The sequence below is a fragment of the Chlorocebus sabaeus genome, chromosome 16 (genome assembly GCF_047675955.1).
Source record: "Chlorocebus sabaeus isolate Y175 chromosome 16, mChlSab1.0.hap1, whole genome shotgun sequence".
Lineage (NCBI taxonomy): Eukaryota > Metazoa > Chordata > Mammalia > Primates > Cercopithecidae > Chlorocebus > Chlorocebus sabaeus.
The window spans coordinates 18,791,764-18,818,631 of NC_132919.1; the positions used below are offsets into that span (position 1 = coordinate 18,791,764).

General features: G+C 47.8%; 1 protein-coding gene across 3 annotated transcripts in view; it reads left to right on the forward strand.

Annotated features, from left to right (window-relative positions):
* The first annotated feature begins 987 nt into the window (after window positions 1–987).
* The window catches only part of EPN2 (epsin 2), a 98,659-nt gene continuing 72,778 nt past the window's right edge, over window positions 988–26,868 (forward strand). For all 3 annotated transcript variants that reach the window (XM_008010595.3, XM_008010596.3, XM_008010597.3), the window contains exon 1: window positions 988–1,153. Coding sequence is in view for 1 of the 3 variants with exons in the window: in XM_008010597.3 (XP_008008788.1) it covers window positions 1,018–1,153 (136 nt within the window). In the remaining 2 variants the exon portion in view is untranslated. The remainder of the gene's footprint in view (window positions 1,154–26,868) is intronic.

Here is a 26,868-nt window from a genome sequence, read left to right on the forward strand (position 1 = left end):
TTTAAGGTCCCTCAGTGAGTTAGGGCAGAGGAAGACTTCTAGTCACAGCTTTCCTGAAGCCAGGGCTAGGCACAGTGTTGATGTCACCCAGCCAACAGGGATGGTGTCCTCTGCCCACCTAGCAAGCCCTGACTCATGCTCCACGCCCCTGCTGTGAGAGGTCTCTGCTGACTCCCACCCTGATTGGAGCAGGTTAGTCAGCTTTGAGGTGCAGCCTCCAGTTCTGGCCCCTCCAGTTCCGGGACTCTCATTCGAGGCATTTGGGGTTGTCTCATTTCTGTGCCCAGCACAGGGCTTGGCACACAGGAAGTGCCTTGTGGGTGCCTGCCCGTCAAGGGTTTCCGTTTTCGAGCCATTTTGGTAAGCCCTTGCCATTCATGCCTTTAGGTAACCCCTTGAGCAGCCTAAAGAAGCCTATAGACTTCTCCGAGTCGTTTTTGAGTATATTTTATTGACGTGAAATACACGCACGGAAAAGCGCACAAATCCAAAGTGTACTTCCGCGCATCTTCATAAAGTGAACACACTTGTAGCCTAAGAACCCAACCCTACCAGCTCCCGGCAGGCCCTGGCCCCCTTCCAGTCTCTCCTACTGAACAAGATTTTTGAGTGAAACCGGCAGGCCAGAGCGTGAGTTTCTGCTTGACGGGGCGGGGCCCGCGCGTGCTGCCCGGCCGTCAGTGTAGGGGGCCGTGAGTGTGCACCAGATGGAGGGGCCTGAGGGGGCTCAGAGTGCGCGCGTTCGGGTATTAATTTGTCAGGGCTTGTGTGGCGCTCGGGATTGGGGGTTGTTTGGGGGCGCGAACGTCGACTGTGGGACGCTGCGGAAGGGTGGGCCGTCTGCGTGGGGTCCCGGAGCGCAGGAGGCCGAGGGGAGGGCCGCGCGTGGACCACAAGGGCGGGGCCCTGGCGGGGTCGCAGGGGCGTGGCCTGCGGGCGTGGGGCGGGGCCTAGGCGGGCTCGGGGGCGGGGTCTGCGGGCGCGCTCACGCGTCCGGCGCGCCCCCTCCCGGCCGCCATGTTGGCTGGTGTGTGGGTGTCAAACGGAGCCAGACGCGGCGGTGGCGGCGGCTCTGCGGGCTCCGGTCGCTCCCGCCTCCCCAGCGCTGCCGGCGGCCGCAGCGGCGCACCCACGCCGGCCCAGAGGAGCAGAGGTGAGCCAGAGCCCGTGGGGCTCCGGGGCCAGAGCGAGTCACCAGGGCGAGGACCCTCCCCCTCTGCAGGGCGCGGACGCCCCCAGAGCACAGGCTCTCTTACCTCACCAGCCCCGCCAGGGCATGCACCCCTGCCGCCCCGCTGGTCCCTACGCCAGGCTCTGGGGGATTCCCTTCTTTCCAACCAGGCCCCGCCCCACGGACTGGAGCATGACCCCCTCCCCATCTGGATCCAGCTTTCCGCTGGAAGGATCTCCCCCAGCTTACCCGTCCCTATCACTGAGCACCTCCTTTTATGTCCCCAGAGTCCAGGGCGCCCCTTACTCCCTCCTCAGATCCTGGAGCCCCCTTCATCTTGGAACAACCCCGCCCCCCTCACCAGAGCACGTTCCTCCTCTCCTCGGGCCCGGCGCCCCTTCCTCCTGATCCCAGCCTGGTCTCCCGCCCGCCCCCGTGCAGAGCCCGGCCCGGGCGCCCTCCGGGAATCGGGGGAGGGGTCATTTTCTCTGTCCGGGATCCCGCCCGTCTCACCTTTACTGGGGGCTGTAGCGGGGCCCCCTTCCGTCCTCGGGGACCAAGCTCCCCACTCCCCAGCCCCCACCCCCACGGAACAGCGGGGACGGGGGCGGAAGAGCCAGGCTCCAGCTGCCTTTTGTTCCGCGTGGGATGGCAGAGACCCACCCGGCCCGGCCGTCCTGCTCGGCTGATCCGGGTGGGTGAATGGGTGCGTGGGGGCTGGCTGGCCTCTTCCAGGAGACTCTTTCTCTCTCTCCCTATGGGGCGGCTCCCCCAGAGTCGAGCGCGTTGGGAGGCTGGCCTTTGCTAAAGAAGTCGTTGCCAACAGGTTTTTGTATGCGACCTGAAGTTTGCCCAGTGGCTTTGCCTGGGGCAGCTTGAGCTCCCTGTGAACCCCCCGGCAGGAGCTTGTGGAAGGCCATTTCTCCGCCCGAGGACTCCATCTGGGCGACTCCTTCACAGTTGTGCTGCCCTGGGGACGTATCTAAAATGTGCGCTTTAAGAGCGGAGAGGGCTTAACCATTATCAGGGTTTAGATGAGGGAAACTGAGGCCCAGAACTGCAGTTATTTGCCCAAGGTCACTCAGTGGTACTGTGTCAGTGCAGAACTGGAAGCTAGGGCTCCAGGGCTCTGTTTACCACATTTAATAACTTTTTTTTTTTTAGGGAGATGTTCAGGACCGTACCTTCCCCTTTATTTTTAACATTTACACAAGAAAGTGGGCAGGAAAATATAAGAAGTAATGAGTTCTTCCTTTTCACCTCCAGAAAATACCCTGTGAAAGAACGGATTGGAACAGGGTGTTAAAATGATGGGAAAAGGTGAATTTTAAGAATCCCAGCTTCCTCTCATTATGTAATATAATGAAGATTTGGCAGAAAACGTGCTTCTTGTAGTTCTAGATACAGATTGCTAGGTGCTGACAAAATCTGAATCTGGCACAGCAGTAATTGAGTTAGCACTGATAATTAAGTTTTCATCTGTATTTAAATGAATATCAAAAGGGACTACAATTTGCTTCTGAATGGTACTTGTTCGGTGCTTGTTTTCGGGGCAAGTGATTGTGTTGGGGAAGCGCACCTAGACTTTTAAATCTTTTATTTATTTTTTGAGGCAGAGTCACACTCTGTCACCCAGACTAGAATGCAGTGGCAAGATCTCAGCTCACCGCAACCTCTCCTTCCTGGGTTCAAGTGATTCTCCTGCCTCAGCCTCCGGCGTACCTGGGATTACGGGCACACGCTAGTCACCACGCCCAGCTAATTTTTGTATTTTTAGTAGAGACGGGGTTTCACCATGTTGGCCAGGCTGGTCTTGAACTCCTGACCTCAGGTGATCCGCCCACCTTGGCCAAAGTGCTGGGATTACAGGCATGGGCTAGCTCATACGGCCTAAATCTTTTATTTATCTGCATTTTTACTTTTACATTTTAAAAGCTTGTTTCCCTAGTTTTAAAATTGGGCTAGTCATCTTTACCAGTCTCAGTGGGCTATTCTTTTGTAAGCATGGAATGAGATAGTGATTATTAAAGATTTTGGTAAAGTGTAAGTTACTCTAAGGCATGATTCAGGACTGCGTCCCACAAGTCCCTGGACCAGGAGCCAGTTGGGATTGTCTTGTGGGATGTACTAAGTTCCCGTGGTTTACAGAGGCTTTTTGCCTCTCTGAAGCCTGAGCTGGCCAGATGGAGAGCTCTGTGGAAAACTCTTCCAGCAGTGTGTGTTGGGCCAAGCACTCGAGGTGTAAAGAAATGTAAAACTTTCAAGTGATAATATCTAGCTTCGTGTATGCAGCCTTGAAAAATGACCCAACCTTTGTAGAAATTCTCTGTATCGCTAACCCTCTTCCATAATGAGTGGAATATTTCCCAAGAATTGGGGTTCTGATAAGAGTCCTGCAAAAGTTGAAAAGTTTTGGGACTTCTTTTTTTTTTTTTTTTAACTTTAATTAGGAGGAGCGGCAACTTTCAGTTGTGAACTGAAGTACTAAGAGATTTTTATGCATGGAATTGTCCTTGTCATACTTTTGGAAAGTGCATTAAAATTTTCTAAGTTTTCTGGCAGTTCTCACTGTTCCCCATAACCTTTCTGTCTGGCTTATAGGATGTGAAGGACCACAATTTTTGTCATTTTATGGCATGTATACCTGGTGACCCTGAGACTTGGAGAAGTCAGAGGGTTGGATTTGGGGAATTTTTTTTTTTTTTTTTGAGACGGAGTCTCACCCTGTTACCCAGACAGTGGCGCAGTCTCAGCTCACTGCAAACCTCTGCCTCCCGGGTTCAAGCGATTCTCCTGCCTCAGCCTCCCGAGTAGCTGGGACTACAGGTGTGTGCCACCATGCCCGGCTAATTTTTGTATTTTTAGTATAGATGGGGTTTTGCCATGCTGGTCAGGCTCATCTTGAACTCCTGACTTCAAATGATCCACCTTTCTTGTCCTCCCAAAGTGCTGGGATTACAGGCATCAGCCACCATGGCTGGCCTTGGATTAGGGGAAGTTGAGGCTGGAAAAGATAGGAGGAATTATGTAGTTTGTATCCCTTTTTGTCTGCTGAACTTTTGACTCACATATTCGGTGTAAACAGACCTCTTCTGTGAATACTTTGCCTGCTAGCTCCCCGATGTTTGGCCCGTTTTTCTCCGATGTCCTACCTTCACCACCCCACACAGTCTGTTGATGCACTTAACATGACATTGTCCATATATCTGGGGCTCTTGTGACACTGTGACATCTTGGAGGCCAGTGGTCACCTTGTCTTTACTTCTCCAGTACCAGGCTCAGTCTCTGATAGATAGTAGGTGCTCAGTAAAAGTCTGTCATCAGTATTCCTCGAGGTAGGGGAGCACATTTTTATGGCTCGGTTACTGCAGGCTCTACTGTTCTGTCGCACAGTTGTTGAAATCACTACTGTTGGTCCAGCAATTGTGTGTCAGTTGCATAGGTTTATCCACCTCATCTGCAGGTGAGGAAACTGAGGCCTAGGGAGTTTAAGGTATATGCTTGAGGTCGCACAGCCAGTAAATGATTTGAACAGATCTGTTGTATGTTATTATAACTGTTATTATAATAATATATTATTATAACTGTTCTTTTCTTTTTTAAAAAGAAAAAAATATTATTATAACTGTTACCGACTTCGAGGACCAGGTCTCACGGTGATGAAGAGACACACTGCAAGTTAACAGTGGACTGAGGGAGGTGGGGTGATATGATTAAGGTGGTTGAGGATGGGAAGAGCACATTTATTTTTTGTCAGATGCATTGGGAAAAGAATGTTTATGTTCATCTGTTGGGTTTTTGAAAATTGACCAACTTGCCGGGCATGGTGGCTCACGCCTGTAATTCCAGCACTTTAGGAGGCTGAGGCAGGTGGATCACCCTGAGGTCAAGGAATCCAGACCATTCTGGCCAACATGGTGAAACCCCATCTCTACTAAAAATACAAAAATTAGCCGGGCGTGGTGACACATGCTTGTAGTCCCAGCTACTCAGGAGGCTCAGGCAGGATAATCGCTTGAACCTGGGAGGCGGAGGTTGCAGTGAGCCGAGATCGTGCCACTGCACTCCAGCTTGGTGATAGAGCAAGACTCTGTCTCAAAAAAAATTGACAAACTTTCTGATAAGTTCATCAATGGAACTTTATGGCTTAATTAGTTCATTCAAGTTAACTAAAAATAGAAACTTAGAAAAACAAATACAGTGAAATAAGCATATGTTGAAAGCCGTTTCAGCAGCTTTTTTTTTAAACCACCATAATTTCACATCAACACTTAACATAGGGATTACCACCCATTTGTGAGTAGAAAAACTGAGGCCCAGAGAGGTTAAGTAAGCTGTGAGGAACTGGCACAGCCAGGATTCAGAGTGAATCTGTGTAATTCCCAGGCTTGGTTCCCTTCTGCTCCACTGGCCCCTGTAGAAGGCCCCACAAAATAATAGGTATTCATTTAAATTACAGCATAAATTTGTTGTGTGAAACTCACCACCAAGTTTATTTAGAAGGTTGGGAATTGTGAATAACGAGATTTCTGGGTCTTTCCTAACCTTAGAACCTTTGAAAACACTGTGGTTTGAATGTCAGTAATTAATGGATCGTTTTATTTTAGCTGAGAGACACTAGATTCAGTGTTTGATTAAAAAAGAAAAAAAGCCTAGGCCAACCACGGCTCATGCCTGTAATCCCAGCATTTTGGGAGGCTGAGGTGGGCGGATCACTTGAGGCCTAGAGTTTTTGAGACCACCCTAGCCAGTGTGGCAAAGCCCTGTGTCAACCCAAAAAATGCAAAAATTAGTCGGGCATAGTGGCATGCACCTGTCGTCCCAGCTACTCAGGAGGCTGAGGCAGGAAACTCACTTCAACTGGGAAGGGGAGGTTGCAGTGAACCTCCAGCCTGGGTAACAGAGCAAGACTGTGTGTCAAAAAACAAAAACAAAAAACCTACCTTCTTTTGAACCAGATCTGCAGCATTGTTAAAATGCTCCCTATCCATGCATTGGATTCTTTCTGTGACTCATTCCCCTAGTACCTAGGTGCTGGAGCCTGCTTTGTTCCTGGGCACAGAAAGTCCTTTTCCTGATTCAGTTTCCTCTTGGTCCTGGTCTAGTCAGAGTGTGCTTCACTTTCAGGACCTCTAGAGACAGAACAGATATCTTAATTCTCTTTCTGTTCAAAGCAATATAAGGAATTAGACGTGCAAAGGGCTGTAAATAGAGGAACTCCCCATCTTCTCTTCATGGTAACCCTGCTGATACATAGAACAGGGAAAAGTAGGCTCATCCTGGGGGATGGCTGATCATTTAGGGCTAATGGATGATGTGGATTTAAAAGCATTTATAATTAATCACTTCTGAGTGCAGGCTTCTTCCTCTGGGTCCCGACCCTCTTAGGTAGTTGCACGTTGCAGCAGCTCAATAGCTGAGAACACCAAGTGGTACAGTTAATTTGGCTTCAAAGGCCATGTGGCAGATAGCTTTGGAATGAGGTGTGGGTACTTATGGGCCTCCTGGCTGGGTGGCTTTGGGCACTTTAATCGCTGAGCTTTGGTTTCCTCATCTCCAAAGGGGGGCTGATAATCACTACTTCATGGAATAGACTAGCCTTTTTTCTCAAACTCCAGTGTGCAGCAGAAGCACCCAGAGGGCTTGCTGAACATGTGGCCGGGACTCCACCCCATTGTTTCTCACTAGGGAGGGGAGGCCTGAGAATGGGCCTTTTTTTTTTTTTTAAAAGATAGAGTCTTGTTCTATTGACCAGGCTGGAGTGCAGTGGCACAATCTTGGTTCACTGCAACCTCCACCTCCCAGGTTAAGGCGATTTTTCTGCCTCAGCTTCCTGAGTAGCTGGGATTACAGGCGCATGCCACCATGCCCAGCTAATTTTTTTTTTTTTTGAGACGGAGTCTCGCTGTCTCCCAGGCTGGAGTGCAGTGGCGCAATCTCAGCTCATTCCAAGCTCCGCCTTCCGGGTTCATGCCATTCTCCTGCCTCAGCCTCCCGAGTAGCTGGGACTACAGGCTGCCGCCACCACGCCCGGCTAATTTTTTGTATTTTTAGTAGAGATGGGGTTTTACCATGTTGGCCAGACTAGTCTCAAACTCCTGACCTCAAGTGATCTGCCTGTCGGCCTCCCAAAGTGCTGGTATTACAGGTGTGAGCCACCGTGCCTGGCAGAGAATGTGTTTTTTTTTTTTTTTTTTTTTTTTGAGATAGAGTGTCGCTCTGTCGCCCTGGCTGGAGCGCAGTGGCCGGATCTCAGCTCACTGCAAGCTCCGCCTCCTGGGTTTACGCCATTCTCCTGCCTCAGCCTCCCGAGTAGCTGGGACTACAGGCGCCCGCCACCTCGCCCGGCTAGTTTTTTGTACTTTTTAGTAGAGACAGGGTTTCACCGTGTTAGCCAGGATGGTCTCGATCTCCTGACCTCGTGATCCGCCCGTCTCGGCCTCCCAAAGTGCTGGGATTACAGGCTTGAGCCACCGCGCCCGGCCTGAGAATGTGTATTTTTAGCCGGCTTCCAAGTGCTACTGATGCTGCCGGTCTAGGGACCAAATTTGGGAACCTTGGCCCACAGGACTGAATGAGAAGGTGTGTAAGATGTCTAGCACCTGCTGGCTGTGCAGTAGGAACTAAAAAATGACACTGAAATGTTTCTAAAATATTGCTCTGAAGATGGTGGATGACATGACATTTGGAAAGGAAATGTGCGTTCTCAGAGAGTGTTTTCACTTCATTCTCTTATAATTGTAAGTTGGACTGTGGTCACAGGGATTATCACTATTGGGTTAATTGAGGTGCTTTCCTTAATGAAGGGGACAGAAGATGTCATTGTCCTTTAAAAAAGGCTGTAAATCTTGGATTCTGTTGAAAAAGCAGGTTCATCGTTCTCACACATCACGCAAGAAGTTTGCTGTCTAGGCCTTTTAGAATTGTAACTTGGGGGCTGGGTGTGGTGGCTCATGCTTGTAATCCCAGCACTTTGGGAGGCTGAGGCTGGTGGATCACTTGAGACCAGGAGTTGGAGACCAGTATGGCCAACATGGCGAAACCCCATCTCTACGAAAAATACAAAAATGAACCAGATGTGGTGGTGTGGGCCTGTAGTCCCAACTACTTGGGAGGCTGAGGCACGAGAATTGATTGAACCTGGGAGGCGGAGGTTGCAGCGAGCTGAGATTATGCCACTAGACTCTAGCCTGTGTGAGGGAGTGTGACTTTTCTCAAAAAAAAAAAAAAAAAAAAAAAAAGAATTGTAACTTGGAAAGGTTGAGGGAGTAATGTTGTTGGGTCCTCAATTCCCACAGGGCCACTTGGGATGGACCACTGTGTTAATGGAAGTTGCTTCTCCTCCCTACAGCAATTCATATTTAATATTCTTTCATGTTTACAGTTCGAATTTTTTTCTTCATTGCTAATTAAACAACTTGTCCGTCAAGACCGAATGTGCAGGGACGTGTGTGTGAGCTCTGATGGTTTTTGAATATTTCCTGTGTGCCAGGCCTTATGTTACTAATTTTATGTGCTGTGTTTAATTTTCATGGTCCTGCAAGCCCTATCACCATTTCTTATTTTGCATTTTAAAAAGCTAAGAGGGGTTCAGTAACCTGCCCCAGGCCATACAGCTAGTAAGTGCCCCACCTGTGTCAAACTCAGAACTGCTTTATTTCCACGACCTCATTTGCAGCTGTGCCAGGTGTGCCCATTACCTCACTGTACCCTTACAACAGCCCCAAGAGGTAGGCTAAGCAAGCTGAGGCTCGGAAGAGTCAAGGTTGGTCATGGGCACCTGGCCAGTGGCTGGCTGGACCTGAATTCAGTCCCACGCCTGTCTGATTTTGGAGCTTTATGAAGTTGTTTCTATGACAACAGCTTACCTCTCTGTCATGTGACCCTAAGCTGCCTGGATGTGTACAACAGGGACCTAGGGCTACCCTAGCTGGCTTGACCCCAAGGAAGTCTGTGTGGGCTGGTAAGGGTTTTTGTGTTTGCAGAGCTGTGTTAAAATAATTGGCCAAATTGCTCTTTGAGCAAAGGGGAGATTTTACTTTGTGATCCTGCAGTTCTGCACACTGGTGTGGGTGCTAAGGACTGAAAACCCTCTATTAACGCTATTTTGTTAAAAGGGGGTCAAATTCATATGGAATTGGATAGTCGTTTTTTTTAGTTGGAATCTCTGTCGCCAGGCTGGAGTGCAGTGGCGGTATCTCAGCTCACTGCAACCTCCGCCTCCCAGGTTTAAGCAATCCTCCTGCCTCAGCCTCCTGAGTAGCTGGGACTACAGGCATGTGCCACCACACCCAGCAAATTTTTGTAGTTTTAGTACAGACAGGGTTTCACCATGTTGGCCAGGATGGTCTTGATCTCTCCTTTTTTTTTTTAAGATGGAGTTTCGCTCTTGTCGCCCAAGCTTGAGTGTAGTGGCGCTATCTCGGCTCACTGCAACCTCCATCTGCTGGGCACAAGCGATTCTCCTGTCTCAGCCTCCTGAGTAGCTGGAACTACAGGCACATGCCACCACGCCTGGCTAATGATTTTGTATTTTTAGTAGAGATGGGGTTTTACCATGTTGGCCAGGCTGGTCTCGAACCGCTGACCTCAGGTGATCCGCCAGCCTCGGCCTCCCAAAGTGCTGGGATTACAGGCATGAGCTACCGTACCCAGCTGGAATTTGGTAGTCTTAAAAAATTACACCGGGCGTGGTGGCTCAAGCCTGTAATCCCAGCACTTTGGGAGGCCGAGACAGGCCGATCACCAGGTCAGGAGATTGAGACCATCCTGGCTAACACGGTGAAACCCCGTCTCTACTAGAAAATACAAAAAACTAGCTGGGCTAGGTGGTGGGCGTCTGTAGTCCCAGCTACTCGGGAGGCTGAGGCAGGAGAATGGTGTGAACCCGGGAAGTGGAGCTTGCAGTAAGCTGAGATCCGGCCACTGCACTCCAGCCTGGGCGACAGAGCGAGACCCCGTCTCACAAAAAAAAAAAAAAAAAAAAAAAATTACCTGTGGCTGGGCATCGTGGCTCATGCCTGTAATCCCAGCACTTTGGGAAGCTGAGGCAGGTGAATTAAGAGGTCAAGAGATCAAGACCATTCTGGCCAATGTGATGAAACCCCGTCTCTACTAAAAATACAAAAATTAGCCGGGTGTGGTGGCACACGCCTGTTGTCCCAGCTACTCGAAAGGCTGAGGAAGGAGGATCGCTTGAACCTGGAGGCGGAGGTTGCAGTAAGCTGAGATTGTGCCACTGTACTCCAGCCTGGCGACAGAGAGAGACTGTCTCAAAAAAAAAAAAAAAAAAAAAAATTCCATGTGAAGTATCTCCTTCCCCAGTAGGCAATTAACACCTGGGTTCTAGCCAATGAGTAATTTTCTCTCTGGTCTTAAAATGTCCTGGGGAGACTGGGGTGTGAGCACTTTCCCAAGGTTTGAGCACTGCTCGCAGCTCCCCAGCCAAGGAATGGTAAACAGCTATGTGTTGGTGCCTGCCCTGCACTTGTGGGAGGCCCTGGAGGCTTGGACTTGAGTGTGTTTTGTGAACTCTTTAAGACTCTGAGGTGAATAAATCAATGTAAGCAATAAGTTGTATTAAAAGACCCCTTCCCCCGCCTCCAAAAAAAAAAAAGTCCTAGCAGTAAAGGGACACATTCAGTTTTTGTTTTTTTTTTCCCTGAAAGCAAGTCCTCCTTGTGTGCTTTTTTTTTTTGAGATGGAGTCTGGCTCTGTTGCCCAGGTTGGAGTGCAGTGGCCGGATCTCGGCTCACTGCAAGCTCCGCCTCCTGGGTTCACGCCATTCTTCTGCCTCAGCCTCCCGAGTAGCTGGGACTACAGGCGCCCGCCACCATGCCCGGCTAGTTTTTTTTTGTATTTTTTAGTAGAGACGGGGTTTCACTGGCTTAGCCAGGATGGTCTCGATCTCATGACCTCGTGATCCGCCCGTCTCGGCCTCCCAAAGTGCTGGGATTACAGGCTTGAGCCACTGCGCCCGGCCTTTTTTTTTTTTTTTGAGACAGAGTCTCGCTCTGTCATCCAGGCTGGAGTGCAGTGACGCCATCTTGGCCACTGCAAGCTCTGCCCCCGGGTTCACACCATTCTCCTGCCTCAGCCTCCTGAGTAGCTGGGACTACAGGTGCCCGCCACCACGCCTGGCTAATTTCTTTTTGTATTTATGGTAGAGGCGGGGTTTCACCGTGTTAGCCAGGATGGTCTCGATCTCCTGACCTCGTGATCTGCCCGCCTCAGCTTTCCAAAGTGCTGGGATTACAGGCATGAGCCACCGGGCCCCTGTGTGCCTTTTTGATACTCAGAGCTGTCCTGGGATATAATGACTATACTATGGATGACAAAATTTGGGAAACATCTGATTGGGGAAAGAATTTGTATGTCACTTTATGAGAAGCAACTGGGAGATGTAGACGTATGGGCATTTCAAGGACAGTTTCATGACTGAGGCCAGTGTCAACCGGAAAAATACGGAACACGTGATCTAGAGGTAAATAATGGTTATAAATGAAATGCCACCAAGAACTTAGTCTAATTGAGAAGACAAAGTTAATATCTGTGAGACAGAAGCTAGCAGTTTGTTGAGCCATGATTTTGATTCTTTGTCAGAGGGTCAAGAATGGAGAAAAAATTTAGAAGAGTCAGGGAAGGCATCAGGAGCAGGTAGGATTTGAGCTGGACCTTGAAGAACAAGGAATAGTATCCCTAAATGGAAGGCAGATGGGAAAGTATTTTGGATCGCAGGAACGGCAGGAGTTAAAGCTTGAGATGGGATGGGGTAGGTGCCTTGAGTGTGTGCAGACTCCTGCTGCTGGCGCTGGGTGGATGTCTGCTGGGAGCAGTGAGCTCCCAGGTGGCCAGATGGCCACTGGCTCTGATGAGGCAGCAGCCTTGGGGTTTGGTTTTCTGGGTAGTAGAGAGCAGGGTAGGTCTTGAGGAGTAGGTGCCACCTCAAGTGTTTGAGAAGGGGGCCCTGTAGAGTAATCTCTGTGGGTCGGGGCCTGGCTCAGACTGGCTTCCTAAGACGGGCTAGATAGCAGTTCTAGAGATGGAGAGTGAAGAGAGGCCAGAGTTGAGTTGTGTTTAGGGAGTAAAGGGGGCCTCGGTGCTGGCTTGGAAGTTTGGATTCGACACCCCGGGAGCCTGCAAATCATGTGGCCTGGAAAGCTAGAAAAATGCCCATGATGGGGCCCCACCCCAGACTAATCAGAGGGGAACCAGTAATTTTTCGAAGTGCCCCCAGATAATTCTCATAGTCTGTGTGGGTGGAGAAGCTGAGCTGTGTGCTCGGAGGAGCTGCTGGGAGTGTCAGGGATTGGAAGGGGAAAACTGGAGCCAGAAGAAGCCTTTGAAGTAATGTGGTGTGGGGACTGGGTTCCTGAGCAATTGTAGAATGACTGTGGATGGACTGGTGGAATCAGGGCTGGAGAGGAACTGGCAGAAATGATCACCCTGGCTAAAATACGTCTCTAAGCTACCTTGGAAAAGGACAGCTTAGCAGAAAGTTTAAACAGGGGACGGGCAGAAGAGACTGTGATCCACCTATTTGGCAAGCCTCCTTTCAACCTGCATTTTAGCCACAGAGCAGGCACAGCAGGTTCTTATCTGTTCTCTCAAACTTGCTAGCCAAGTTCCTCCCCACACCCTAAATTGTAATGACTGCAGCAGATGGTACATGTAAAATTTTAAATGACATTTCTTTAATTTTATTAAAGATAGTTGTAATGTAGAGTTACTAATTTAGATAGATTCACTTTATTCAAAGTCTAGAAGTGAGATTTTAGATGGTACAGTTAATGCATGTCACAGTGTCATTGTAATATATGATATTTCAGTCAAATGAGTTTATAGTTCACTTCATTTATTCTTAATGCTTATTGAGCACATATGTATTATGTGCTGTTGGCTGGGAACGCATGAGTGAATAAAATTTAAGTTCCTCTTACATTTCAAAATAGTTTTTGGTCTGCAGATGGTGGCTTTTGCCTCAGTAACAAGTAATATTAGTTTTGGGAGATAGCTGGGGGAGGGAAGTTTAGAAAGTGGTGTCAAACATTAGAATGGAACCTGGAAACCAGAGAAGGCTTCGAGGAAATAGTATGTAAGTCGAGTCTTGAAGGAAAAGTGGGAGTTCTCAGGGACAGAGATGAGAGGATCCCTGGCTGAGGGAGCTGCATTATGCAGAGGCTTGAGCTGAGCAAGGAGGGTGTGGAGGAGGAAAAGCTGGACATGTGGCAGAGGCCTAGCTGCCTGCTGACCAGACTCTCCAGGCAGGACAGACGAGAGCTTGGTGAGGTTTGACTCATGGGCTGTGGTTTTGACATAGCCTTTTGGCGGTGAGTGGGCAGGACTGTGGGACTTGCACCGCACCTCTAATCAGAGCACCTCTGTGCTGGTGACAGTGGGGAGCTAAAAAGAGTCCCCTTGAGAAGTGTTCCTCTGCCGTTGAAGAACAACCAAAGTTATCTGGAGCTGCAGTGAGCAAACTGGTACCCCGAGGGTGGCTGGGAGGGAGAGATTAGAGGTTTCTTCCAGAGGACCTGAAGAGCCCTCACTTTTTTCTATTTGCAATGAGATGAATGGAGATGAAAAGTGTTCCTGTTCCCTCCTCTACTCCAGACCAGTTTCTCAAGGCCTCTGGGTAACATATATGTGATTAAACAGTCCCTTAGGAATAGAACTTTTAGTTAAGCAGCTCTGTTTTCCAGAAATCCCTGGATAATTTTATGACCATGTGGTAAAGGTAAGGGACCTTGCGTTAACTTGGGATGAATGTCAGAGAGCTGCTGTGTGCTAGGCTCTGGGTACCCAGGAAATGGTCCTCGCCTTGACTCTGCTCAGTCTGGACTAGAAAAGTGGTCCTTGGGTGGATTGTGCTCGCAGATCTGTTTTGTTTGTGCCTTTCTAAACATTAAAATTGGTTGCTCTGTCAGTTTCATATGGCTGCTGTGACAAATTGCCACAAATGCGGTGACTTAAAATAATACAGTTGTATAGGCAGGAAGTCCAACGCAGGTCTTAATGGGCTGAGGTCATGGTGTAGTTAGGACTGGTTCCTGCTGGAGGCTGTTGGGGGGAACCCGTTTCCCTGCCTTTCCAGCTTCTTGAGGCCTTCTGTGTTCCTTGGCTCATGCTCCTTCTATCTTTAAAGCCAAATTTGGTTTTTCACTCTTTCCCACGTGGTTTTTCTCTGACCCTGACTCTTCTGCCTCCCACTTCCACTTTTAAGGATCCTTGTGATTACATTGGGCACACTGAATAATCCAGGATGCTGTGTTTTAAAATCAGCTGATTAGAAACTTAAATTCTTTTTTTTTTTTTTTTGTGATGGAGTCTTGCTCTGTCACCTAGTCTGGGGTGCGGTGGCGCCATCTTGGCACACTGCAACCTCCGCCTCCCAGGTTGAAGGGATTCTCCTGCCTCAGCCCCCCCGAGTAGCTGGGATTACAGGTGTGCAGCACCATGCCCAGCTAATTTTTGTATTTTTTAATAGAAAATGGGGTTTCACCATGATGGCCAGGCTGGTCTCCGACTCCTAACCTCAAGTGATCCACCTGTCTCAGCCTCCCAAAGTGCTGGGATTACAGGCGTGAACCACCGTGCTTTGCCTAGAAACTTAAATTCTAACTGCTACCTTAATTCTCCTTTGCCACAAAACCTAACATATTCACAGGTTCTGGGATTAAGATGTGGTTATCTTTGGAAGGCCACTATTTGCTGGTCATAGTTGCCAACATTAAAATCAGGAGATCTTACATAGCCTCCCAGTCTTGCAGCTTCATTGACAAATCAGAACACTTGGCAGCCTGGGGCCTGTACTGTTGCCTGGCAACAGTGGGTCAGAGCCAGTGTCGGCGCCATCTCTAGTTGGGGCTTGCGGGTGCCAGTTCTCCACAGACCTCCACCCTCCCCATGGTGCCTGCTCATTTCCCCTGGTTGTCTGGTCCCTGCTCTGGGCATACAGGGGCTTACACAGAGTCTAGTCAGGGCAGAATCCCCAATGCAGGGTGGCTGGATTTGTCTGCCTCTCTGTTCATGCCCTGTTCCTTGCCCCTCTGCCCCTCCCCCCTCGCTGCCTCTATACCCTTTCCCTGAAGCCTCTTCTGGCTCTGCCTGGCACACACTGTCCCTCCTCCTCTCTGTGCCCTTCTCTCTCTGACCCAGGGCTCTACATTCCGCAGCATCTCTGGTGCTATTTTAGGTGGGATTGTTTGTGCCATGATTCCTTGTCTCTTTTCCCCTCCTTTTCTGGCACCCAGCACTAGTACATTCTGATGCCTTCCCTTTTATGTCTTGCATTGGTGTTGGTGAAAATCAAGTCTTTATAATGTACCTTTAGAGCAGTACCCGTTAAAAACCAGAATCACACAACAAGCATGTAGTTGAACATCTGTGTGCCTTGCACTCTCCTAGACGTTGGAAATGCCATGGGGACTCCTGTCCTGCCTCTAGCTCTAGAAGAGAGATAGGGGAAACAAATGGGTAGGCAATCACATGTCAGCTTCTTACTGCATCTGGAGAGGCAGGATCTTGCTTCCTTCAGCCCCCAAGCCTGGAGGTGAGCTCTGTTTGCATTGTGTGTTAGGTGGGGTTGTTTGTGGGGCTCTGTTAAAAGTATTTCAGTGGAATATCCCTGAGTTTGCAGACATCACTTGGACCCCCAGCTTGTAGTTGAATTTTTTTTTTTTGAGAAGTAACAGTGGTATAATCTCAGCTCACTGCAACCTCCGCCTCCTGGGTTCAAGCGATCATCTTGCCTCAGCCTCCTGAATAGCTAGGATTAGAGGTGTACGCCACCACTTCTGGCTAATTTTTGTATTTTTAGTAGAGACGGGGTTTTACCATATTGGCCAGGCTGGTTTCAAACTCCTCACCTCAGGTGATCTGCCTGCCTTGGCCTCCTAAAGTGCTGGGATTACAGGTGTGAGCCACTGCACCTGGCCAGATAGTTGAGTTTGGAGCAGGCAACTTGGAGGCTTGGATATCACACAGGTTGAGGATCGCTTGTCTGAACTGCTTGGGACTAGAAATGTTTTAGATACTAGATTTTTTTGGATTTTGGAGTGTTTGCATATGTATAATGAGATATCTTGGGGATGGAACTCAAGTCTAAACGTGAAATTCGTTTATGTTTTGTGTATACCTTACACATATAGCTTGAAGATAATTTTATATAATATTTTAAGTAAGTTTGTGTACAAAACAAAGATTTGACTGCATTTTGATGGTGACCTGTTGCATGAAGTCAGGTGTGGAGTTTTCCACTTGAGGCATCATGTTGTTGCTTAAGAAGTTTCTGATTTTGGAACATTTTGGATTTTGGATTTTCACGTTAGGGATACCTAATGTGAGACAGACTAGGCCACACAGTTCTCTGCACTGCTGCTTGGTGGTCTGAACTGGGGCTCTGATTATTTTCTGAGGGGCATTTTATTTGCCTTCTTTGAAGGGGCTTGCATTGAATGAGTCTGCACTGTTGGGCTCAGGGTGGAGCATACCTGGTTGAGCCACCAGAGTTTAACAGCTTAAGGGCAGCCTGTCCTTTTATCTACAGAGTATATTAACATGATAAAGATCTTTGGAAACTTACTTAAAAGCAAAATGAAACATTTCATGATGGAGGATTTCAAACAGAAAAGTAGAATGATTTGGTGAACTCCCATCACTTAGCTTCAACAGTTAATTCTAGGCTCCCGCACCTTAGATGATTTTAAAGCAAATCCCAGTCTTCACTTTATTGGCAAATGCTTCAATATCTATCTCTAACAGATAATGGACTCTTTATAAACTTATTTTTAAGTGAAGACTGACCACCAGTCCTCCTAATTCTGATTTTCGTATTTCTGTGTTTGAAGCTGATTTTTTTTAGTTGTGGAATAATGATTATATTCACACAAAATCTTGATTGATTGACTGAGACAGGGTCTTGCTTTGGCGCCCAGGCTGGAGTATAGTGGCGTGATCTCAGTTCACTGCAACCTCCACCTCCTGGGCTCAAGCCATCCTCCCACCTCAGCCTCCTGAGCAGCTGGGGCCACAGGTGCGTGTCACCATCGCCGGCTAATTTTTTGTATTTTTTGTAGAGATGGGGTTTCACCATGTTGCCTAGCTCCAGACTGGTCTTGAACTCCTGAGTGCAAGAGGCATGAGCCACCACACCCAGTCACCATGCTAAGGATTTAAAAGTGAACAGTTCTGTGGCATATGGTACATTTATAGTGTTGTGCCACAATCTAGTTTCAGAACTTTTTCATCATTCCAAAAGAAAATCCACACTCATTAGGTAGTTGCTCCTCAATTTCCCCAGCCGCTGGTATCCGTTAACCTACTTTCTGTCTATATGGGGTTTGCCTATTCTGGACATTTCATATAAATGCAGTTATACAATATCTGGCTTTTTGTATTGGCTTCTTTCACCTAGCATGTTTTCCAAGTTCATCCATGTTGTAGCATGGATCCAAACTTCATTCCTTTTTATGACCAAATTGTATTCCATTGTATGGATATACCACAATTTATTTATTTAGTGGTGGACACTTGGGTTGTTTCCACGTCGGTTGACTATTGTAAATAGTTGCTTTTTTTTTTTTTTTTTTTTGAGACAGGATCTCACTCTGTCACCCAGGCTGGAGTGCAGTGGTGTGACCATGGCTCACTGTAGCCTTGACTTCCTGGGCTCAGGGGATCTTCCCACCTCAGCCTCCTGAGTAGCTGGGGTTACAGGCCTGGCTAATTGTATTTTTTGTAGAGACAATATTTTAGTGTTGCCCAGGCTAGTCTTGAACTTCTAGGTTCAGGTGATCGTCCTGCCTCAGCCTCCCACAGTGCTGAGATTATAGGTATGAGCCACTGTGCCTGGCCGATAGTTGCCATTTTAATTTAACTTTCATTGCTTAATTTGAAATATGGTGATGTGCTGCCTGGATCAAAAAGAAAATGTCACATGTGAGAGGGCAAGATAGTGATCTGCTCTTGACTCTGTTTATTGCAGTAAACACATTTTAAAAGAACTTGTAACGTGTAACAGTCGTGGTGGCTCATACATGTAGTCTCAGCACTTTGGGAGGCTGAGGCAGGATCACTTGAGGTCGGGAGTTTGAGACCAGCCTGGAGAGAGAGAGAAAGAGAAAGAGAGAGAGAGAGAGAGAGAGAGAGAAGAGGGAGGGAGAAAGGAGAACTTATAACTGAAGTATAACAAATGTAACAGAGCTCACGCCTGTAATCCCAGCACTTTGGAAAGCCAAGGCCGGTGGATTACTTGAAGTCAGGAGTTCGAGACCAGCCTAGCCAACATGGTGAAACCCTGTCTCTACTAAAAATACAAAAATTAGCCAGGCGTGATGATGCACGCTTGTAATCCCAGTTACTTGAGAGGCTGAGGCAGGAGAATCCCTCGAACCCAGGAGGCGGAGGCTGCAGTGAGCTGAGATCGCACCACTGCACTCCAGCCTGGGGGACAGAGCGAGACTCTGTCTCAAAAAATAAAATAAACATAACAAAAGTGTACTATATATAATGTTAGTACATAAGGGGCTTAGAGACCTCTTCTGGTTGTTTCTGGCAACCATTAGGCCTGCTTAACAGACTGGTAGTCTGATGGGCAAACCCGACCCCTCTTAGTCTTGAGAGGGCGCTGCTCTAGGTTTGAGGATAAGTAGTGGCCTTTCTGAGCACTGGAATGGAGGTGGGTGATCAGTAGCCTCTGGGACTTTGCCCCACTCCTGAGTTAAAGGGACAGACTTCTGTTTTCATGAGAGTCATTGACAGAGGAGCTTGTTTTCCTGTATACCAAGTCAGTGCCTTTGTGTATGTACCTTAGTGACATAGGCATAGAGTGCCTGTCTTACGTTTGCATTGTCCTCACGGCATGGTTGTCAGTGTGGAAAGTGAAGTGGATTTGGTGGTGTGTTTCATGTACAGGGCACTGGTTTCAGTTAAGAGTTTGTTTCCAGCTAGGAGTTAGAGGGCACCCCCTAATGAGTGGCCAAGTGCTGACTGGTGGGCACCCTTCTCAAGGGCTACTTCTGTGGAACTGTGCTTTGAGAGATGCAGTAAAAAGTGGCCTGTGCCACGTCTTTGGTGGATATGGTCCCAGTGTTGGGGCGCATACTCCGCTGCATCATGCTGTATGTCTTCTTTTGGAGGGTGCAAGGGAGTCGTTTATCTCAGGTCTTAAGTCAAGGAGAATCTTCTCTAGTGAATCTGGTTTGTTTTTTATCTTGTGGACAGTGTGAATTCTCTGGCCACTAGGAAGCTCAGTTCATAGCCATCATTTCCCAGCTGTAATGTGACCTGCACTTTAGGTTCTAACCTGGCCTTCTGGCTCAACTCCTCCACCCCCTATTTCCTTATTGCTTGAGTTTCTTCATTTACTTTTTTTTTCTTATGTTCCCTGAATTTCTTTAACCCAGTGAGTCTCAACTCTGTACTTTAATCAGCATCCTCTAGGGAGAGTTGCTTTTGTTTTTTTTTTTAAAGTGCCTGTGCTTGGCCCCCACCCCTTCTGTTTGATTGATTGGATTGATTTTTTTTTGAGACAGTCTTGCTCTGTTGCCCAGCTGGAGTGTAGTGGCTCACTCATAGCTCACTGCTGCCTCCAGCTCCTGTGCTCCAACAGTCTTCCCTCCTCAGCCTCCTGAGTAGTTGGGATTACAGGCATGTTCAACCACTTGTGGCTATAAAGTGGGATTACAGGCATGTTCAACCCCTTGTGGCTATTTTTTTATAAATAAAAAAAATTTATTTATTTATTTGTAGAGACAGAGTCTCATTTTGTTGCCCAGGCTGATCTTGAACTCCTAACTTTAAGCAATCCTTCTGTCTTGGCCTCCCAAAATGTTGGTATTACAGACATGAGCCACTAAACCCAATCCTGCCGGTTTTTTTTTTTTTTTTTTTTTAAATTTTTTTTTTTTTTGAGACGGAGTCTCGCTCTGTTGCCCAGGCTGGAGTGCAGTGGTGCGATCTCGGCTCACTGCAAGCTTCGCCTCCTGGGTTCACGTCATTCCCCTGCCTTAGCCTCCCGAGTAGCTGGGACCACAGGCGCCCACCACCATGCCCGGCTAATTTTTTGTATTTTTAGTCGAGACAGCGTTTCACTATGTTAGCCAGGATGATCTTGATCTCCTGACCTCGTGATTTGCCCACCTCTGCCTCCCAAAGTTCTGGGATTTTAGGCGTGAGCCACCGTGCCTGGCCCCAATCCCTCCTGTTCTAATTGTTCTGGGATGGGGCCTGAGCAAAAATGTTTCCAGAGTTCTTCAAAAGCTGGGCGTGATGGCCTGCACCCATTATCCCAGCTACTCAGGAGGCTGAGAGGGGAGAATTGTTTGAGACTAGAAGTTTGAGGCCTGTCTGGGCAACATAGCAGGACCCTGTCTCAAAAAAGAAAGAAGTTCCTTAAAGATTTGAATATGTGGCCAGGTTTGCGAAATGCTGCTTTAGGCCATTTCATGTCTTTTTAGCTTCAAGGCAGGGATAAGTAATCAAAAAGGATGGAGTCTGGAAGGATAGCGGGACCAAAGCCTAGTGGTATGAGTTCAGAGAAGACTTGTAAAGGGGATTATATAGTGTCCAGTGGTTTTTGGCTGGTGGCACCCAGTGGGAAAGCTCTGAGGGGCTCCTCTCCTTGTCTAGAACCACAGGAGGGAGGCTCAGCTCCCTGGACCAGGAGCTGAGCAACTTAAAATTTAGCTGTGAAGTCCGTGGGCCTGTCTAATGGTGGCACAGCTTTGTAACAGGGTCTTCTGGGCCTTTCAGGACCCAGGTCCCACACTTGGAACCTGATTTATGCTTAATATAATTTACTTTATATTGTGGTTATAGAGAAGACTTGACAAATAAGAGAACATTTAAAACACGGTCTTTGCAACTAATCTGGTCCTTCCTGTGCTTTAAAAAAGAAAAAAATTTCCACTGTCCCTACTTTAAAGAGAAACAAATTACAAAAGAAAACACACACTTTGTTGATTTAAAAGAATATATTTTATTGGTAGAAGAAAATAGCAAGTAGCACAAGAAATTACTATGTAATCTGACTGCAAAGTGTTGGGTAGATTTTAACATTTGAAGAAAAATGTTTCTTTAAACAAATGAAACCCTAATTTCTCCCTTCCCTCTCCAAAAAAACCCCTAGATTTTCATTTAGCTATTTTGTCTTTGAACAAAAATCTTGCTTTTTCCCCGTTCTTTGCCTTTGCCCTCTGATAATCAGTAGTTTCCAAAGACTGTGTAAAAGTCAGGTCTACCAAAACAGAATATATGCAACATGGTGTTTTCAGGCTGCATTTCTTTTTTGTACTAGGTCCCATGGAGATTGTTTAGAATGCCTGGTTTTTTTTTTTTTTTGTTTTGTTTTTTTTTTGAGACGGAGTCTCACTGTGTCGCCCAGGCTGGAGTGCAGTGGCCGGATCTCAGCTCACTGCAAGCTCCGCCTCCAGGGTTTACGCCATTCTCCTGCCTCAGCCTCCCGAGTAGCTGGGACTACAGGCGCCCACCACCACACCCGGCTAGTTTTTTGTATTTTTTTAGTAGAGACGGGGTTTCACCATGTTAGCCAGGATGGTCTTGATCTCCTGACCTCGTGATCCGCCCGTCTCGGCCTCCCAAAGTGCTGGGATTACAGGCTTGAGCCACCGCGCCCGGCCTAGAATGCCTGTTTTAATGGTCATCAGAGAAAATTCGGAAAATATCTCTAAGTAGGATGGACCAAACTAGAACTTGACCTATAGCCTTAGGACCTATAGGTCAAGTCCCTTTGGTTTGTAATCACTGTTAATATTTTGATTTATTTTCTCTCTCTCTCTCTCTTTTTTTATGACACGGTGTCTCGCTGTCACTGAGGCTGGAATGCAATGGCGCGATCTTGGCTCACTGCAACCGCCGCCTCCCAGGTTCAAGTAATTCTCCTGCCTCCACCCCCTGAGTAGCTGGAACTACAGGCATGCACCACTATGCCTGGCTAATGTTTTGTATTTTTAGTAGAGACAGGGTTTTGCACGTTGGCCAGGCTGGTCTCAAATTCTTGACCTCAGGTGATCCACCTTCCTTAGCCTCCCAAAGTGCTGAGATTACAGGTGTGAGCCACCGCATCCAGCCTGGTTTATTTTCTCTAAGTAGATTGTGTTTGTTTAGTCCTCAGGGGTCTTTATGGTCTCTGTAGCCATCATGGGATTAGGATGGCTCAGGGCTTTCCCTTGACTGGCTATGCTGGGAAGAGGTCAGTTGCACCCTGCGATTTGTTTTCTATTCAAGGAAGCTTTTGGTTCCAGTCTCCCATGTTCCAGGTGGTAGGTGTCCGCAGCCCGTCAGAGGCTTTGGGAGTCCGGGAGCGAGCTGTCTGGTAGGGGAGAGGCTTTGCTGGACTGATAGGGTGTGTTAACCAGTTAGATGTGGATGAGGGAAGAGCAATAAACACTGACTCAGGTGGCTGCTGGTGCTGGTGCTGATGCTGATGCTGAGACAGTATGGAGGAGAAAATTGGTCTGGTGAGGAAGATGATTTCAGGGCTGGACAATGGGACGAAAAACTGCTAGCCCTGTGTGCACTTCAGAGGCTTCCAGAATGGGACAGAGACACTTAATGCTCTCTGGACTTCATTCTCCCCATCTATGATATAAATGAGAGAGTGGGACTAAGTGGTTGCCAGGTCCTTCCCAATGCCAGCATGCTTTGATTCTGTCTTTTAAGACTCTGCCATCCTGGGCGAGAGTCGCATTCCTGTCGGCAGCTATTTGGTTGTTTCTGAGCGTATTCTTCTCCCTTTGGTGACACTGGGTTGGGTTGACAATGGGAAATTGGCAGTGGGTGCCAGCATATTCTTTCTACACAGTTTATTGCCTCTCTTGTCAGGAGTTTTCAGAAGGGAAAACAGGCCAATTCCTCAGGAAATGTGTTTGCCTGAGACTCAACAGCTAACTGTGATTTAACCTAGAGAGCTAGTCCAGGCTGTGGGTCCAGCCAGTGTCTAGTAATTTCCTTCTGGGGGCCCTTGGCATCAATGCTACATGTGGATAGCATGGTTTGTGAGACCCTGTGAGCAGGGTTCCCACAGAGGGAAAGGTCTCTGGTTCTCTGTCCAGTGGTGTTAGGCCCATCTGACTGGTCGCAGAGTCAACCCCAGCCTTCCCACAAGACTGCAGCCATGGGGGTGAGACTGCTGTGTTAGTGAGTCTAACTGAGGGCCCGCCACATGTGTGGCCCATACACACTGGAAGTCTGTATGTGTGTGCCACATAATATTACCAACTGGTGGATATCTAAGAAATCTAATTGATAGAATTAAAAGGCTACTGTGAAGGCATTTTTTTTCCGTTTGGAAGAAAAAAAAAATCAGTTTATAATTTGGAATGGGGAAACAAATGTTACCTGCCTTAAAAGAAAAAATTCATTATATAACATAGTGGCTACTGAATCAAGATCTTGGAAATTTGTGATTTTTGAAAACCGCCGTGTGAAGCTCATGGAAATACAGTTTGGAATCCATTAGCTTCAGGTGTTTCTCCTTTTGGTGATAGGGAAACATGGTTTTGCTGCTGTTTTTGTCAAATGTGAGAGTCGTAGCTGATTGATCTGGCATCTTTTGAGTGTTGGGCCCTTTTTTTTTTTTTTTGAGACGGAGTCTTGCTCTGTCACCCAGGCTGGAGTGCAGTGGTGCGGTCTTGGCTCACTGCAAGCTCCGCCTCCCAGGTTTGTGCCATTCTCCTGCCTCAGCCTCCCGAGTAGCTGGGACTACAGGCGCCTGCCACCACGCCCGGCTAATTTTTTGTAGTTTTAGTAGAGACGGGGTTTCACCGTGTTAGCCAGGATGGTCTCGATCTCCTGACCTTGTGATCTGCCCACCTTGGCCTCCCAAAGTGCTGGGTTTACAGGCACGGGCCACCGCGCCAGGCCGAGTATTGGGTCTTTAGGGGTCAAAACTTTTGATCTTTACTTGCAGTTTTTGTTTTTTTCTCTTTTACACTCTCCCTGTTCCCTGATTAAATGAAGGCCAGGCTTGCCTGGTTCCAGGGAAAAGGCCAAGGGTGCCTAGAGCAAGGTGGATGGGACTTTGCAGATGGTCCTTGAGAGAGCGACCCTTTGCTCCTAAATCCCCAGAGGAAGGGACGGACTTCTTTATCATGGGCATTTCGCCTTACTGCTTTGGTCTGTGGCCTTTCTTCACTTGCTTTTCCTCATTTTGCTTGGAATGTGCTTCGCCTGTTGTGTACCCACCTTGTCTGCCCACTTGCACACTCCATGGCTGGCCTGAAAGCCCAGTCTGCTGTCCTGTGCCCTTTAGACTTCCACTGTAGCATTATCATCTGTTTCCACACTCCTTATGGACTGTGCCACTGGAGCTGTTTGCAGACAGGGACCATGTCTGGTTGACCTCCATCCTTCAGCACCAGCCCAGTGCCTGGCAGGTAGCAGGAAAGCAGGAGCTGAGGAAAGGCTTGCTGCACAAGTGGATGCCAGGAGCTCTGGTTCTTCCCTCCTTGAATCTGCTACCTTATGATGGGAGGGACACCGGGCTGTGCTGGATTTGTGCACGATGCTTTGGGCAGCCCATGGGAGAGGGCCAGGATGAAGGAAACCCAGACAGAGTGGGTAGCAGGCTGGATGGGGGGCTTTGATAGTGGGGGAAGCATTAAAGGCCATTTACATCCTTCCAAGTGTGAAGCTGGAGGGGCCTGGAAGAGAGTCAAAGAAAGGAAGGGACAGACGTGGGAGGGTCCAGGGTCCCTGCCCTCCGGCTTCACAGGTCTTAGTACTGGGCTCTTACACAGGTTGGTGGCGGAAGGACACAGGTAGACCTGGGCTGGTGGTCACTCCTGGGCTGCTCTTGGCACTGCCATCTGAGACCTGTTGGCCAAAGGCTTTGGTGTGGCTGTGGTATTTTTTCTTTTTTATGAGAATGGAACTTTTTTTTTTTTTTTTTTTAAATGAAATGCTCTTTTGAATAGGCAATACAGTCATTTCCTTTTTTTTTTTTTTTTTTTTGAGACGGAGTCTCGCTCTGCCGCCCAGGCTGGAGTACAGTGGCCGGATCTCGGCTCACTGCAAGCTCCGCCTCCCGGGTTCACGCCATTCTCCTGCCTCAGCCTCCCGAGTAGCTGGGACTACAGGCGCCTGCCACCTCGCCCGGCTAGGTTTTTGTATTTTTTAGTAGAGACGGGGTTTCACTGTGTTAGCCAGGATGGTCTTGATCTCCTGACCTCGTGATCCGCCCATCTCGGCCTCCCAAAGTGCTGGGATTACAGGCTTGAGCCACCGCGCCCGGCCAATACAGTCATTTCTAAAATGAAAATGTTAAAATATATTTTAAGAAATTTTGCCCCTCACTCCTGATCTCATCTCTGTCCTCCCTACTTCCTGATAACCACCTGTAGCAGTTTGAATACCCTTCTAGTTTTTCTTAATTCAAGTACAACAAACACAAATTGTATAGTAGTATTTCTCCCTTTTCAGTAAATGAAGGATAGCATTCTGTGTGTGCTGTTCTTCACCTTGTGCTTTTTTTAACTTACTGTAGAGATTTTTCTGTATCAGTGCATAGAGAATGGTTGTCATTCTCTTTCAGCTGTGTTGTACTGTGAAGTTGTCCCTGTTTGAATGCTTACCCCTGAGGAAAGGTGCCTGGCTGTTTCCAGCTTGCTGTTTCATGACATGCCGGCAACAGTTGTCTCACGTGCGCATCGTTTCCCACATTGCAGTGGTCCTGCAGGGTGGTGTCCCACAGGGACATTCCTGAGTCAAAGAAGAAACACAGTTGTAATTGTGACAGATTTTGCCCAGTTGCCCTCTACAGGGGTTGTTCCATGTTGCACTCCCACCAGCAGTGTTGATGCCTGATTCCCCATGGCCTTGCCAACACAAGGTGTAGTCAGATGCTTGGAGTTTTGCCAGCCTGACGTTTATAAGTAATATCTCAGTATAGTTTTAATTTGTATTTTTCTGAAGAGGAGTTGATCATATTGTCGTATGTTTAAGGACCATTTATAGTTTTCTGTGGACAGTTCTTTGATTTTTCTCTTGGGTTATTGTTTTTTTCTCAATTTCTGTGAGCTGTATTTTATATTTTTGGAAGGTTAGTTCGTTGTCTTATGAGTTATAAATTGTTTTCAGGCTAGGAATTATTCTGATCTAGGCAGAGTCTTTAAATAATTCCATTCCTCCCCTTCCCTCTGCCCCATCTCCTTAAGTTTAAAGATTCGGACAGTGGCTTTGGGACAGAACCACACCTTTGGCTTAGTTCCAGGATTTAAGTTAATTGGCCTTAGACACATTTTCAGTATGAACTTACGATAGTGTAGATGTATTTGAGCTGTATCAGGGTGGGCTACATGATGTGAGAACAGCCATCCCCTCTCACCTCAGTGGCCTAACAGCAGAGGCTCATTTCTTTTTCGTGCTGCATGTCCAGTGTATGTGGTCAGGAGACTTTACTCATCATAGCCACTCATGAACCCAGGATGATGGTGGCACAAGACTTTTGTTTTATTTTGTTTTGTTAACAGTTTTATTGGCCGGGCGTGGTGGCTTATGCCTATAATCCCAGGACTTTGGGAGGCCAAGGTGGGTGGATCACTTGAAGTCAGGCATTCGAGACCAGCCTGGCTAGCATGGTGAAACCCATCTCTACGAAAAATACAAAAATTAGCTGAGCATGGTGGCGTATGCCTGTAGTCCAGGCTGTTTGGGAGGCTGAGGCAGGAGAGTTGCTT